Source organism: Pleuronectes platessa, chromosome 12 (genome assembly GCF_947347685.1).
Source record: "Pleuronectes platessa chromosome 12, fPlePla1.1, whole genome shotgun sequence".
Taxonomy (NCBI): Eukaryota; Metazoa; Chordata; class Actinopteri; order Pleuronectiformes; family Pleuronectidae; genus Pleuronectes; species Pleuronectes platessa.
Window position 1 is genome coordinate 1,610,463 of NC_070637.1, and position 15,673 is coordinate 1,626,135.

General features: G+C 39.5%; 1 protein-coding gene across 2 annotated transcripts in view; it reads left to right on the top strand.

Moving 5' to 3' along the window:
* The first annotated feature begins 5,240 nt into the window (after positions 1-5,240).
* nt5c2a (5'-nucleotidase, cytosolic IIa) overlaps positions 5,241-15,673 on the top strand; it is a 32,629-nt gene continuing 22,196 nt past the window's right edge. Inside the window, exons 1-2 of one of the 2 annotated variants that reach the window (XM_053436321.1) lie at positions 5,241-5,330; positions 7,285-7,399. In XM_053436321.1, coding sequence (XP_053292296.1) covers positions 7,296-7,399 — 104 coding nt within the window. In that variant the 5' untranslated portion in view covers positions 5,241-5,330; positions 7,285-7,295. Of the gene's footprint in view, positions 5,331-7,269; positions 7,400-15,673 lie in introns of both variants that reach the window. The other variant, XM_053436322.1, reaches the window with a different exon arrangement.

Consider the following 15,673-nt stretch of genomic DNA (forward strand, 5'->3'; position numbering starts at 1 on the left):
TAAGGGGATTTTGGGGCCTTCACAGAGGTATGCGCTCTCTGAGTGCCATTCCAGTTCATGAGCTCTATCTGTGTCTCTGTCCATCCAGTCTTCATGTGTTGCAAATTATACAAGCCAGGTATTCCTCACAGCTGTATAGTAACACCAAGGCCAAACGGGCTGCAGTTGCGCAATGGAATAGCACGAGAACGATTTGCTTTTCATATCCGTGCCAATGTTAACAGATTGACCAGCCACACCGGCTGCGGTTCAGCCGTGCTGCTCTTCTAGAGCAGTGGATCTCAAATGGGGGTACGCGTACTCCAAGGGGTACGTTCATGAAATTAATTTTATATTCAGTAGGCTATTCAATTGCATTATCCTAAAAACCCTGAGTCTCCCCCATACCAGGATGGTTTGACCAAACCTGGCACACTTTAAGTTGATAATTATTTTTATGTGCACAAATCTTTATTTATAATTGAGATAATTAGTCTTTAGTTATTTTTATTTCAAAATAGTTCAAAAGAAACAACTACAAATGAGCAATGCTATGACATTGATGGAGTTTTAAATTTGAAAGTGTCTAGTTACAAAGTTTAATAAATCAGATAATGATGGCACAGCAATGTGTATTACATCTTTCTTTCAACCAAAATTCCTTTGCGCTGGTTAGGGGGCACTCGGCTGAAACATTTTTTCAAAGGGGGTACATCACTGAAAAAAGGTTGAGAACCACTGGTCTACAGAATAAAGGTCTCACCAATTTTCTGTGTTCTGCGTGCAGTTTAGAGCAGAATAGAGAGTGAAAATGATCTTTGACCAGAGTTTCAATGCTTATCTGTTGCATATATCACAAACATAAATGTTTGGAACACTTCGTATAGCCTACGTGTTTCAAAATAAAAGCGCTTAAGCATTTCTATTGACTGAATCCATTAATTAGTTTTTGACGTTTTTTTTTATTATGAAATATTTGCCCGGAGTAGAAGATGCACGGCTTCATACTATATAGTACTGGTATTTATTTCAGTATTTATTTTGTTAAGGGTGGTGGTCTGACTAGAAGGTTGGCAGTTATATCCCAGTCTTGTGTTTGGATAAGAAACTGAACCCCGAATTGCCCCGCAAAGGAAAAGTGCTGCCCATAGATGTAATGTATGAATCTATGTGTTTGAATGGCAATAAACTGTACCGTAAAGCGCTTTCATTGGTCATCAAAACTAGAAAAGGGCTGTATAAATACACACCATTTACCATGTACATGGTACTACCTTTTACAAGGAATTACAGTTGTCATACCAGAAACCTCACACTGGCTGTAGTTATACTAAAACATAAAGAACTTCAGTTGATGGGCAGTAGACTTTTTCTCTCTCTTTGTCTCTCTCGCTTTCTCTCATTTTTGGCCATTTTCAAGGCAAATAACTGGCAGAACCAGACTGAAGGGCAGGAACACGAGGACAATGTGTTTTGTCTGCTTTTGTTCTGTCCAACTGTTCTGACAGTTTCAAAGGCCTGGCTTTATTTACCCACACACCCGGGAAATTCACTTGTTACAGCAGCAAGCATGTTAAAAAGATGTAGACAAGAAAATAAAGAAATGTAAAAAAGGACAATAGACAAAAACAATTATTTTTTAAGTAAAAATAAACTGAGGTTTACTACAGCCTACTTCATGTTGTCATGAAGTAGGCTGTAGTCAAGGATTGACAGCGTTCCAGAGTTATCCCCTGGAACGTAGTAAACTGTAGTAAATTTAGATTTGAATCACAATTCAAATCTATATGTGTATTATTAATTTAATGGTGTTGTAAGATGCATTCATACCCCTTTTCAACAAATTAGATCTGGAGGCAGTTTTACCTAGATTTATGAAATTTGGTAGGAAGATGAATCAGGCTAAGACAAAATTCTAGTGAAATTAGTTACATTTCTTTTAACATTCAATTTCCATCCATGCTTACAGCTTAGAATGTGCCACTTTTAAAGAAGGTGGTGATTTTTTGAACCTGTGTGGCAGCAAAGCCAGGAGCTGGCTATTGTTATGTCCCTGCGCAGGTGACAGCCAGTGACCAGAGGCATTATGTTTCCGGGTTCTTTGTCCGTCGATCCCATTCTTGTAAATGCGGTATCTCAATGCCTTGAGGTCACAAATATTGACTTGAGGTGTTTTCAGACATGACCTCGCGGTAAAATCTAGAGATTTGGGTACAATGTTTCCCTTTCACACATGTACAACACAGTGGGAGGTTCTTTGCACAGAGTTGTTCACAACAACAAATCCTCTGCATTATTCAGGCAAGAGTTAGTGCAGCAAGCAGCAGCAGGCAGAGGGGGTAAGTGACATATTAACTCCGTTGCAGAGATCACATGGTTTTGTTTTAGAGCTGCCCGACATCACGAATACTCATGACATCTTTGTGGTGAATCCAGTGGGGGATCCCATACTTTTACTGGCTTATCCGCCTTTCCTCATTGTATAAGGTCTGTCTCACTCTGACATTTGCTTTCACACATGCACCAATTCCAGAGAAAAAAGGAAGGAACAGCAGGGCGCAGTGCGTGTCTGATAGCAGCAGATTCGATTTCGGTGGTCAAAGGACAACAGTCAATATTTTCTAATGTTGATGACCACTCAAATGCTTAACAGTACAGTTTATTGCCATTCACCCAGTAATGGTAAATGGAGAGGCAGTCTAACCAAAGGAGTGCCAAGGGGTGCCACCAGTTACTCACCTCGGGTGCCTCACAGCAAAACACAGCAACCATTGTGCACATACACTCTTATCCCTGTGCTCACTTACATGCGTCATGTGGGGATCTAGCCTCCCAGCAGTGCGGCACTTAACAAGCTACACTGAAACAAAAACTAATATAGAAATCAAGAATATAGCCATAAACATCTGTAAAAAATATAAACAATAATGATTTAACCCAATTGTTCAAACAACCAAAGATAACAAATCAAACAACTAAACCATAAAGTAAATGCTGCCAAAAAGGAATAAAACCAGTATTAACCAAAGCAAGCAAAATAGAACCAAGCAAAACAGCAGCATGTGAACCATTAAGACAAAGAAAACACAGTTGGTTAGGCTGACCATATTGCATAAAAACACATTAAATATTAGGGCCACCCCTACTCACCACCTCCAGTATGGTCCCTTTGCATGTGTCCCTCACAGCCAGGCAATAGGGCACATGCAGGCTGTAATTGAGGCAGTAAATTTAGTTTGCATGCCACAGCAAATGAGCCTGGCAGGGTAGATCCACATACCTGTATAACGAGCAACCATAGCAGAGAGACAGAGGCTCCCAGGTGCTTTATATAGCCTGACTGATTAGAGGAGGGGTCAAGGCTGGGGCTGCGTCCAGCACTGCTGCACACTATGTTCTCCCACAATAAGGATTCTTTTCCACCACATTAACAATACTTTTATTGATGGACTTTATCAAAGACTAATTCTATGTTCAAAGATAGGGCTGGCAGCAGTGCTGTCTGTGTGGACACCTCACGCGCATTCGAGCCGCAGCAGTTCAGCGAGGTAGACAACGCACAGGTAGAGATATAGGCAGTGTGGCCAAAGCATAAATCTGTAGCGTGCATCAGTACCTTGGACAGCACTACAGGCAGTGAAGTGCATGCGGACCCCGGATGTGAACGCGATTGCATTCATACTTTTTTCGGATGTCCTCAGAAAGTTTTAATTAGGCCAAAAGGACTTGCAGATAATGAAAATAATATATTTTCATTTTGAGCATGCTCATTAGCAAGTGTTGCTTCTGTTTGGGTGCCATTCTAGTTATTATTACTGTTAACTGTTATAATAATTATTTTGCTAATGAAGCCTTTTTGTAAAACTGACAATGCTATGTGTAAAAATTTAGCCTATAGGGGAATCCTTCCGTCAGCTGGTATGGGAAGGAAAGCTGATCTGTTGGTCAGAAGGTGAGCGAGACGCAATAACGCAGGAATGACAGTCACAGAAGGGAGAAAAACATTCAACATCTTTTCCAAACTTGATTTTGAAATTCTTGCAACTGCCATTAAAATAACACATTTCTAGTAAAAGGTGGATGATGTAACTTGTTATGAAATATATGTAATTTATTTCTAAATGTGATTAGGTGTGCCTGTCGGCGGTTTGCACGCCTCTAGTGTTGAAGGAAACAAAAGCATTCAAATCAAAGTACACCAGCAACTACATTGTAAACACACTTCAGGTGTCTGCGTGTGCATGCCGCTGTCCATGGTGCTGAAGGATTTACACCGCAGGCTCTTTCAGAGTTGTTTTACCTGATCTGTCCTCTATCCATGGTGCTGCCGATTGTGTAGACAGGATGGACAATTGCTCAGGGCAAAAGGAGAATATTGGCCAGCGCTGTTCATGAGTGAAAGAACGCCTGGCAAGTTGATATATACATTATCCTATTATTCATTATTAATGAATACATAGGCCTAGTGAACAAGGCCAACTGTGGTTGGTGATATCGCTTTTCTACGGCCGTTACCCTACTCTCATAGGCTCTAAGCTGCAAAGGTTGTATTGTATGTTGTTGATCGAAGAGCGTACTGTCGTTAACTCTTTATCCTTATTATAATTGGTTCACTTTCTCTATATTTCCATATTTATATGCAAATGCAGGGGGCGTGGCCACACACACACACACAGGCTCAGAGAGACACGCGCAGTGAGACCAGAGTTTGTTTATGTGAAGCAGCCGGTAACTGAAACAGGGAAAACCCAGAGTTTATCTCGTCACAGCTGCTCAATGATCAGAGCAGAAACTGCAGTTGGTTTGTTCCGAGCTGGAGTTTCTGTGTCCTCCTCCACTCGGACCTGCTCTCACTTGAATAAAGAAAAACCTCCTCACTAGTTATCAGGACCTGAAGTAACTTAGTGTGTGTTTGATTCGCTCAATACTTTATTGACAGCATGTCTCAAACCCAAACCAAAATAAAACCAGATTAAACTAAACAGGCGGTACATGTCTGCTTCCATGAACGTGAGAGCCTATGGATGGATTATACAGTAGACTATTTCATTAGTTCAGAAACACAAAGCAGAATTTATATATTTTTTTAACACTGATTTTATAAGACAATTTTCCTAAAAGAAAAACCTGCCCAGTTTTAATGAACATATATCTTCTCGAGTGGATACAATACGCTTTTGTATCATACATTTAGATTTTCTCGGGTATAAAAGAATATAACTCATGAGGTCATGGCATAACACATTCCTATACAGTAGGTGGCGCCATGCACTATTGTTGTTTTGTAGCCCACCATAGAAGAAGAAGAAGAAGGGAAAAAGAAGAAGAAGAAAAAAAGGAGAAAAGATAAGGTGCGTGTTTTGCTATGGTTGTTTATGACATGTCTTGGTCAGTTAGCACTTAGTCACAATACTGTTACATAATCAGCGATTGGCGAGGTGAAGTGATGTTTTACCATGTAGACTTTCTACGTATTTTTACCCTGTTAAAAGGCTTTTTAGTAGTTTTTCCTTACTCTTGCTGAGGGTTAAGGACAGAGGATGTCACACCATGTTAAAGCCCTATGAGACAAATTGTGACTTGTGAATATGGGCTTTACAAATCAAATTTGATTGATGATTGATTGAGACGTCGCATTATAGGATTTAATTTTTCTCGGACCGACATGATTTCATACTGAAAACAGATACACAACGTCCCTACACGGAGCTGCTAAGTTTAGCTTTCACTGCCGTTACAGGACACCGAGCTAACTAAAGCTTCGTCTCAATTCCTTGCAGCAGTAACGGTGGACCACTGGGCTTATTTCAGAAATAAGTTTTTGTCAAACCTTAGAGTTAGTTCCCTCAGTTGACCAAAAGCCAGTGTTCTACTTTAAGTCAGGGCACTGCGGTTAAGTAAGCAGCCCCTAAATATGGCCTGCATTTGGACATTAATGGTACATGGTGAAACGGCCCAGAATTGCAGTAAAGTGAGCCGTCATCTAGGAAGCCAGCCGCCACCGGTTGTTTTTTTTGCGCGTCTACTTGTGGCTTTACGGTAAAACAGCATTGTTGCAGTATGAGAGTTATCTGAAAGAGGCAATGCAATATTAATGGTCCCCGCTAAAAATATAATAATAAGAACGCGACTGGTGAATATAATTAGAGACAAAATACATAAGGTGATAAGAACGGACTATATCCTCATGAAGCATATTTTTCAACCAGTAAAACACCCACTTAACTTAAGCTGTTTATCAATTTAGAGAAATTCCAACTCAGAAGTCCCACACCTGTATCTTAATGTGATTTAATTATTAATGTTATACTCTGATAGCTGATACTAAAACATTTTCATTAATCACTTTGTGAGCCTTATGCTTTTGGAATAGGTACTTCCTAAACTACTTACTGGGTATTTTTGGAGTAATACACTTTCACAAAAAAATAAAAAAGTTCAGTAGTAGAGAACAAAATGTAGCCTATTTGTCTAACTCATGTGAAATAATAATGTTATTTTCCATACATACAAATTCTATGAAGATCTTTTGCTTGTAGTTTTTTGACTTATCCTTTGCAAAAGTACCAACTAAATAACAAAATTCTTCTTGCTTTTCAATTAACGTTGATGTGGTATTAAAATAATTTCTTACGTAAGTAGTTTGTGAATTGAGATCATCTTAAGCTAGTCATACAAATACTATGAAGTTCTTTTCCTTTGAAGTAATCCAATTCCAAAGTCCTTTCTATCAAACAAAATTCAGGGTATTTGTCTAATTAGGATGTTCTTCAGACTTAAGGAGATACCAGACATGGTCTCTTTTCACTGAGACACAATATGCTTCATAATTTCTGATTGACTCACCTCACAGAAAGACAATATTCCTCTGTTTCTAGTTTCCTTTTTTTGCCTGCAAGAGCAAAATCCGTCTGTAGCACCTTAACCACCTTTAACTGATTCTCCAGCAGTTGTATATTTCAATTTGTGTGTTTTGCTTTTGCAGCCTCTTTAAATCTGATTTCTTAATTTATTTACACCTTACAATTTATTGTAACTCACGCAAGTTGTGCTACAAAAAGATAAATAAATAAAACTTCATGTGATGAAAAAGGCTATGTCTGTATTTCTTTATTAGATTTCTTTATCAATATTTTGTATTTCTACATTTACATTTTTTCATAATTCCTTATTCATTTTACATACGTGGTGCAGCTGTGGTAAATATGCACCAATGGAATCAAACAGACGAATGATCTCCATGTGTAAAAAATGTCACAAAAAGCACAGCCCTAACTAAAATCTTAAAAGTTGTTTTGGCTCCAGGTTTACTGAGCATGATGACTACCTCATGGAGCGACCATCTGCAGAATTATGCCGACCTACCAGCCAACATGGACGGTGTAGCCATGAGGAAGTATCGACGTGAAGCACATCACAGGTATTTGTATGTCAGACTGACATAGACCAGTTCTCTTGTTCCTGACACAAATCCTCTAGTTACACCAACATCATAGTCCATTCTCCAGTTTCTGATGTCTTTGTTTGAGGTCTGTGTAGTATCGGTTATTTTCTAAGCATTAGAAATGCTACTCATAAATTAATGATTAAAAACAAGTTCACATTAATTAAATTTTCACAGTATTTAAGCAATGCAGCAGCTTGAAGAAACACTTACAACAAGAATGCTTGATATACAATATGTCTCCTCAGATACTCGACAATTACTGACAATAATTCATCAATTCATTGACCTTCCATTATGCTAGAAAGTGTTATTCTAATCAATGCTGCAAATTCTCATATCTTTCTGATGTTCTCCTTTACACGTGGCATCTATTGCACTTCTTTCCGTCCTGGGAGAGGGATCTGTTCTTTTTACCCTGTTAAAAGTTTTTTTTTGTAATTTTTCCTTACTCATGTTGAGGGTTAAGGGCAGAGGATGTCACACCTTGTTAAAGCCCTATGAGACTAATTGTGATTTGGGAATATGGGCTATACAAATAAAATTAGATTGATTGACTTACAGTAGATTACAGTAGTTCCCACAAAGTACTTTGTTTATGGATAAGTATATTTGTTGCCAATGTTTTATAAACCTGTAATTTTAGGAATCGTAGTAATAAAAAACCTTAACATTTCTCAGATGAATAGGACTGTTGTAATACCTGATATTGACATCATACTATTAAAACAGAAGGAATTTTTTTTGTCAGTCTTATTTAACAGGATTAATCAAAAATTACAGACAGACAGATTACCACATAACGTTTCCATGTATGAGCACATGCATAGATGTCGCTCTCACGTGCAACAGATTCCAAGTGATAGGTTCACTAAAGACTAAAGAGGGAAAAATAGGTTATTGTGAGAGAGAGAGAACTGAATTGAACTTGTAGATACATTCGCCACTCTGTGGTCTGACTGTCTGCATGGACAGTAAAAAGTTAATGGGCCATAGGGAGAGCGAGCACATGGCAAATACCACTGTACACAAGTTACAGATCTCTTATGTTATAATGAGAAGTGAAAAAATTAGTTATTTATAAAACTGGCTGAACAATTTAGAATATGCCTAGATAATTAATGGCAAACGCTGCTTTGACATAGCAAGTTAGAGGATTAGACCTCGGAGATATGCAATCTCAGACCACCCTTTTAGTTTGTATATTTATTGTTCTGTTAGCAAGATTTTGCAAACAGAGCTGGAGGGATTACCAGCAAACTTTATAGAAGGATGAGGGCTGGGTCAGGAAAGAACACATTACATTTTGTCACAGATCTTTTTCGATGATTTCTGAATGTAATTTCTGAATCTTGATGAGGCATGCTTAGGGGAACTGATATCTATCAGTCTGTGCAATTTGGTGCAGAACCAAATAAAAATCTAAATCTATTGAATTTCAACGTCATTTCATAAGAGGACTACTGGGCCTGGTCATTGTGTTAATAATATTATGCAAACAATATCATTGTGTAAATCAAATCGGCACATCCTAAATAGCCCTGCTTCCCAGCACCCATGCGTTTTCATGACAGAGGGGGGAAAAAATTATAAAACAAAACCGTGCAGAAAATATTTTGCAACAGGTAGCAGTTACTGCACATTAAAGCAGAACCTAGTCTATCGCACTCAGCAATTCAAATTTCATAGCATAGCAGAATTATGCATTATAGCAACACACTAAGCATTGCATAACCATGATGTGGTAAAGTAATCAGTATTAGACTATTTATAGGCCTACATGAAGTGGCCAGAAATGGATTTAGACAGAAGTTATATCTGATTCTCAACATGACAGTACAACATAACTCACCTTAAGGTATACTTAAGATTTTGAAAGCATATCTAATTATCCAATTATCCCAGCTTCTGTCGCAGTCATGTTGTCCTTCTTTAAATATGATGGTTCAAATGATGATACCATGGGCCTTCATACCAGTAGTGTATGTATTATTTCCTGCTCTTCTGCCATTGACTTGCACATCCATACATGTGGTCGCAAGAATGTTTACTGTGTCTCCCAGCACAGTCTAAAGAGCATGGAGGAGATACCAGGAGACTGGCAGTTACACAAGGAGAGCTGGGCAGAGCCGTATCAACCCAGCAGCAGGACCGGTATCTGCCCCTTTGTGCGAGGAGGAACAGGAGGAGCACTGCCAGAGCCCTACAAAATGACCTCAGGCTGGTGTGCATGTTTCTAACCAAACTGTCAGAAACAGACTCCATGAGGGAGGCATGAGGGCCCGACGACCTCTAGGGAGACCTGTGCTCACATCCCAGCACCTGCAGCTCGATTGGCAATTGCCAGATAACATCAGAATTGGCAGGTTCGCCATTGGCGCCACGCTCTCTTCTATGATAGTAGCAGGTTCACACTGTGCACATGTGACAGGCATCGTGGTGAACCTTATGCTGCCTGTAACATCATCCAGCATGACCGGTTTGGTGGTGGGTCAGTGATGGTCTGGGGAGGCATATCCTTGGTTGGTTGCACAAACCTCCAAGTCAAGCCAATGGTACCTTGACTGCTGTTAGGTACCAGGATTGAATCCTCAGAGAGATTGTTCGACCTTCGCTGGTGCACTGGGCCCCGGGTTCCTTCGCTGGTGCAGTAGGCCCCAGGTTCCTCCTGTGGCCAGAGTGTGTATCTAGTTTCTGAATGACGAAGGCATTGTTGCCATTGACTGGCCCTCATGTTCCCTTGACCTACATCCAATTGAGCACCTATGGGATGTTATGTATCAGTTCATCCAACACCGCCAAGTACCGCCACAGACTGTGCAGGAGATCACTGATGCCCTGATTTAGGTCTCGGAGGAGATCCCCCAGGACACCATCTGCCAACTCATCAGGAGCATGCCCAGATGTTGCCTGGTGTGCATTCAGGCTCGTGGGGGCCATACACATTACTGAGTCACATTATGAGCTGCTGTGATAAAGTTAGGCAAGTTTGATCAGTCTGTGCTTTCAGTTTTCGTCTTAGATTTTCAGTATGATTTTGATTCCAGGCCTCAGTTGGTTAATGATTTTGGTTTCCATTGACCGTTGTTATATCATTTTATTCTCAACAATTTATAGAATGTACACCGGTAAAGATTTTCAACTTGAATAATTTGTTCATCAAGTTCTAATGCATGATTTAAGTTCCCCCAAATTTTTCTGAGCAGATATGAATCTAACCAGACTCTTCAGTTGTTAAATTATTTGTTTTGTGATTAAAATTGTACTTTTACAGAAAGCTGACATACGTCACATTTGTTCAGATGCCTCATCTAGTTATGCATCTGCACCCCTGACAGCTACGGCTGGAGGCATGTTTTCAGTTAGTCCATCTGTCTGTCATATTATTTTGAAATTTAAAAATCAGGAGCACCTTGAGGCAATCTCTCAAAATGTAGCTTAAACATTCAATTGGAATCAAGAAATAATTATATTTTGGCGATCTAAGGTTCACTCAGTTTTTCCAATAATTCATTCATAAATTAAATATGACATATGTTGAATAGGATGACATGATGGTAAATGGCTTTGTATTTATACAGCGCTTTTCTAGTCTTGATGACCACTCAAAGCGCTTTACAGTACAGTTCTACATTCACCCATTCACACACACATTCATACAGTGCATCTATTCGCAGCACTTAGTTATTCTAAGCCCATTCAGGGTTCAGCATCTTGCCCAAGGACACCTCGGCATGCAGATGGGTCAGACTGGGGATCGAACTGCCAACCTTCAGGTTGGAGGACGACCACTCTACCCCTCAGCCACAGCCGCAGTGTTGATATATCCAAAGAGTCAAACTTTACTGTGACATAAGACTTTTCCACTTCCAGACATTATTCTGCACCATAACTACTTATGAACAGAAGGGACTGTTCCTGGAGAAGAGATTTAACCATGTTTTCTGCAACTGGCCTGGTTGGTAGAGGGAAATAATTTGATATGAAGACCATTTCTTGCATTCTGAGTATGATATTCTTGATGAGTATTGATTTAAAATTTTCGATTTTCAATTTGTTACTTGTTCTAATGGATTTTGAGTCGTGACTGATGGTTCGCTAGCCTGACGTTGTCATACTCACAATTCTAGTCAGAATGTGAGTCTGATACCGCTCCATTGGGCTGCGATTATGGGGCGTGTTTCAACCGAACCAGAAAAAAAAAATGTCTTGTCTCAATTGGATAGACCTACAACCAATCAGAGTAACGTAGTATGTGACGTATGTTACGCGACTCCATAGTTATGAGCGACTCATTGTGAGTTATTTACTAACGCCGGGTTCACAACGGACGCTGAAGCGACGCCAAAGAGACGCTGAAGCGCAGCGCCAAGCCTTAAATAACAGCTGGCTTCCATCCACTCCCATGTTAAACCTTTGTGCTGGTCACGGCGAAGGCTGAAGCACCGCGCTGCACCAAGGCTGCCTGGCGCTGTGCAGCGATCCTTTCGGCGTCGAGTATTTTTTTTTGCGCTTGACGCGAGTGTATCGCAACAGGAAACACACTGAAAAATGATTTTAAATGATATTGATTACATATTTATATGATCAAATATGCATCCCATACTTTGAAGTCCCCTTCTGTTGTGCTGGAGTTTTAATTTTACCAATGACATTATTAAATGTCCCCCTCTGCCCATCCACTACAGCCACACAAGCAGTGATAAAGATAAAAAGAGAGAGAGGGGGGCTACGTATTCTCCACATAGGCTTGAGTGGAGAATACGTAATTTACCCTCGACACCCGGCATTTAACGGAGCAAACAGCGGAGAAGTTCTTCAACATGGATGACATTAAATTAATAATTGAAGTGGAGAAGTGCAGTGAGTTGTATGATCCTCGGCACATGTTGTATAAAGACAACACCAAGAAAGACAAATGTTGGGACGCTGTTGCTTAATGTTGGAGCAACAAGTAAGTATATGCTTGAATACTACTGGATCAACGTGTGATATTATTAGCGCTGCCCGGCGGTTCAGCGTCGCTTCAGTGTCCAGTGTGAACAGCCAAGCGCCGGCGCGATAGGGATTAGCGCGGCCATTTGGCGTCGCCTCCGCGTTCTCTGTTCCTCTTTCAAAATGAATGCGCTGTCGATGTCTTCTAAAACAGACTCAATGGCAGCATCTACACATCTCAGCTCTACAGCGGCAGGCATGTTTGTTAAAAACTAATTCAACCCAAGCGCTCTTTGATGACGTGGTTGATTACGTTACCGTTGATCATCTGTCCATCATCGTATAAAGCCCGCCCTGACAATCTGATTGGTCCGGTCGATTTCGAACCGGGCAAAATTTCTCCCCCACGGAGCGACTCCAGACCGAACTTACCGACCTCAAATGTTGTGTGCGGGGCTAAGTTCATCTGGCATCCAGGCTAATGGTTTGCTGCTATTCCCCTAGTCAAGAATGAGAGCTTGATCACTTAATGAGATTAAAATTCAAATGGGTAGAATATAGTGAATTCCTCGCCATTTACACTTAATTTCAAAATAGACATTTATCATCACCTACTTCTCAGAATATTGACCAATTCTTAGTTTATCTTCAAAGGAGCAGGGACGCTTAATTAAAATGTAGAAAATCCACATTACTGTAATACCTTATTTACCTAAATTAGTAAGATTGCAACAAAAGAATAGAGCCGTTAAATGTATTGAAAAATCTGCTATGAAATGCCACATGTGTGTGACTAAGACTGTTATTAAATTGATAACCGGTATGTTACCGTTTTTGCTCAACAATTACAAGAAAATATAGATCATTACAGAAACAAAGCTGTATAGCATGACATGAGAGGTATGACCAGCAGCCATAAGTTCAATGGTATTACTACATGTGTTCTTTATTGCAAAGCTTTCCAAGGGATTTGGCTTAAACCATCCTGCAATGAGGTATGCCATTGTTGTTAAAACAAAGTGCTATAAATTACTAAGTGAATTAGACATATAAAGTTTTTTTTAATTTTAATATTTTGCTTTGATGTCTATACTGTGAACTGATAGCCCAGCAAACTCTCATGGAACTCCATCCATACTGACTCTTTGAGTCTGGTTCATTTCTGTGGGAACAGCAGCTGATTGTTATTGTGATTTGGTGTTGGCTCCTTTTCTTGTACGTCTTGTACATTATTTTATTTGTATATGTGTTTGGTCAGGTTTGCCAGGGTTGATTATTAATTCTGCCAAGGAGGGTTTTTTTTCAGCCCGGTTCATCGCTTTCTCATTTTTTGATTGTCATTATTTTATTTTTTTTGCATTTCCTTTTACATTGTGAGAATGGGTGTTTTTTATGACATCATCACAGATTTCCCAGGTGAAATCTCGATGAAAAAGAATCAAATATATTTAGGTAATAAATATCTATGAGTGTGCAATTTGGTTCAGCCTGGTTCATTTTAAAAAGGGACTGTTGGGCCTGCACTGAGTGCCATTATTTAGTTTCGATCTTTTTTGAGCCCATACAAGCATACACAGCATGATGTCATGTGCAGTTTCAATGATAGGCAACCTTCACAGAGAAGACCGATGTTCTGCCAAGTTCTGCTTGCCTTCCATGGATGGGAACAAATATAGATGATTTTAAGGTCCACTGGTCTAACAACTCTACAGAGTTTCTCCCAGTGCTCCTGGTGGTAGACAAACAGTGACCACTATGACTTTGTCTTTCTCTACAATAAAGCAATGCTGCAAAATACTATTTTAGAGATATTTAATATTTATTAAATAAATACATTAAATTTTACTTGGATCATTATCAAACTGTGATGGGCCACAAGTTATTAACAGTATAGTTATTTTGTCAGTGAAGGTTGACCAAACACTACAACCAACTCTCAGTATGACATAATGCAATTTAACTGCAGACTTTAAAAAGGATTTAAAGTTGAATCAACACAACCTGAACATTGTGACCTTCAAGAACGACTATTTATTACAGGACTGTTTAGACTTCATTAGCTTCAGGTGGATGGATCTGACAAACTACCAGCTGAATGTACAGTATGTTGTGTGTTTAACATTAATTATCATTCGTTTTTTGTTTGTTTTTTTCACATTTCTGGGATTATAGGTCATTGAGTCTGATAAACGCTGCTTTTTGGGCCTCATTTAGAATTATTGTGAATGCATTTTTCAAACCCCATTTTGTAGCAAGGTGGTGAATTGAAACCAGATTATTGATCCACTTTATCATCAACATTAAACCCAACAGCATTATTTGTGCTCACACGACTAAGAACCCTCAATTGAAAAATATAAACAACTTAATAATTAAGGTGAGATGGCCTAACTCTGCACCTTCATATATTGTATTTGTGTATACAGTGCCTTGCATAAGTATTCACCCCCTTTGGACTTTTCTACATTTTGTCATGGTATAACCACAGATTCAAATTTATTTCATCGTGAGTTTATGTAATGGACCAACACAAAATAGTGCATCATTTGGAAGTGGGGGGAAATATTACATGGATTTCACAATTATTTACAAATAAAAAAATCTGAAAAGTGTTGAGTGCATATGTATTCACCCCCTTTACTGTGAAACCCCTAACAAAGATCTGATGCGACCAATTGCATTCACAAGTCACATTTGCAAGTCACATAATTAGTAAATAGGGTCCACCTGTCTGCAATTTAATCTCAGTATAAATACACCTGTTCTGTGACGGACTCAGAGTTTGTTGGAGATCATTACTGAACAAACAGCATCATGAAGACCAAGGAGCTCACCAAACAGGTCAAGGATAAAGTTGTGGAGAAATATGAAGCAGGGTTAGGTTATGAAAAAATATCCAGAGCTTTGAACATCTCTCTGAGCACCATAAAATCCATCATAAGAAAATGGAAAGAATATGGCACAACCGCAAACCTACCAAGAGGAGGCCGTCCACCCAAACTGAAGAGTCGGACAAGGAGAAAATTAATCAGAGAAGCAACCAGGAGGCCCATGGTTACTCTGGAGGAGTTGCAGAGATCCACAGCTGAGGTGGGAGAATCTGTCCACAGGACAACTATTAGTCGTCTACTCCACAAATCTGGCCTTTATGGAAGAGTGGCAAGAAGAAAGCCATTGTTGAAAGGGATCCATAAAAAATCCCGTTTGGAGTTTGCCAGAAGCCATGTGGGAGACACAGCAAACATGTGGAAGAAGGTGCTCTGGTCAGATGAGACCAAAATTGAACTTTTTGGCCTAAATGCAAAACGCTATGTG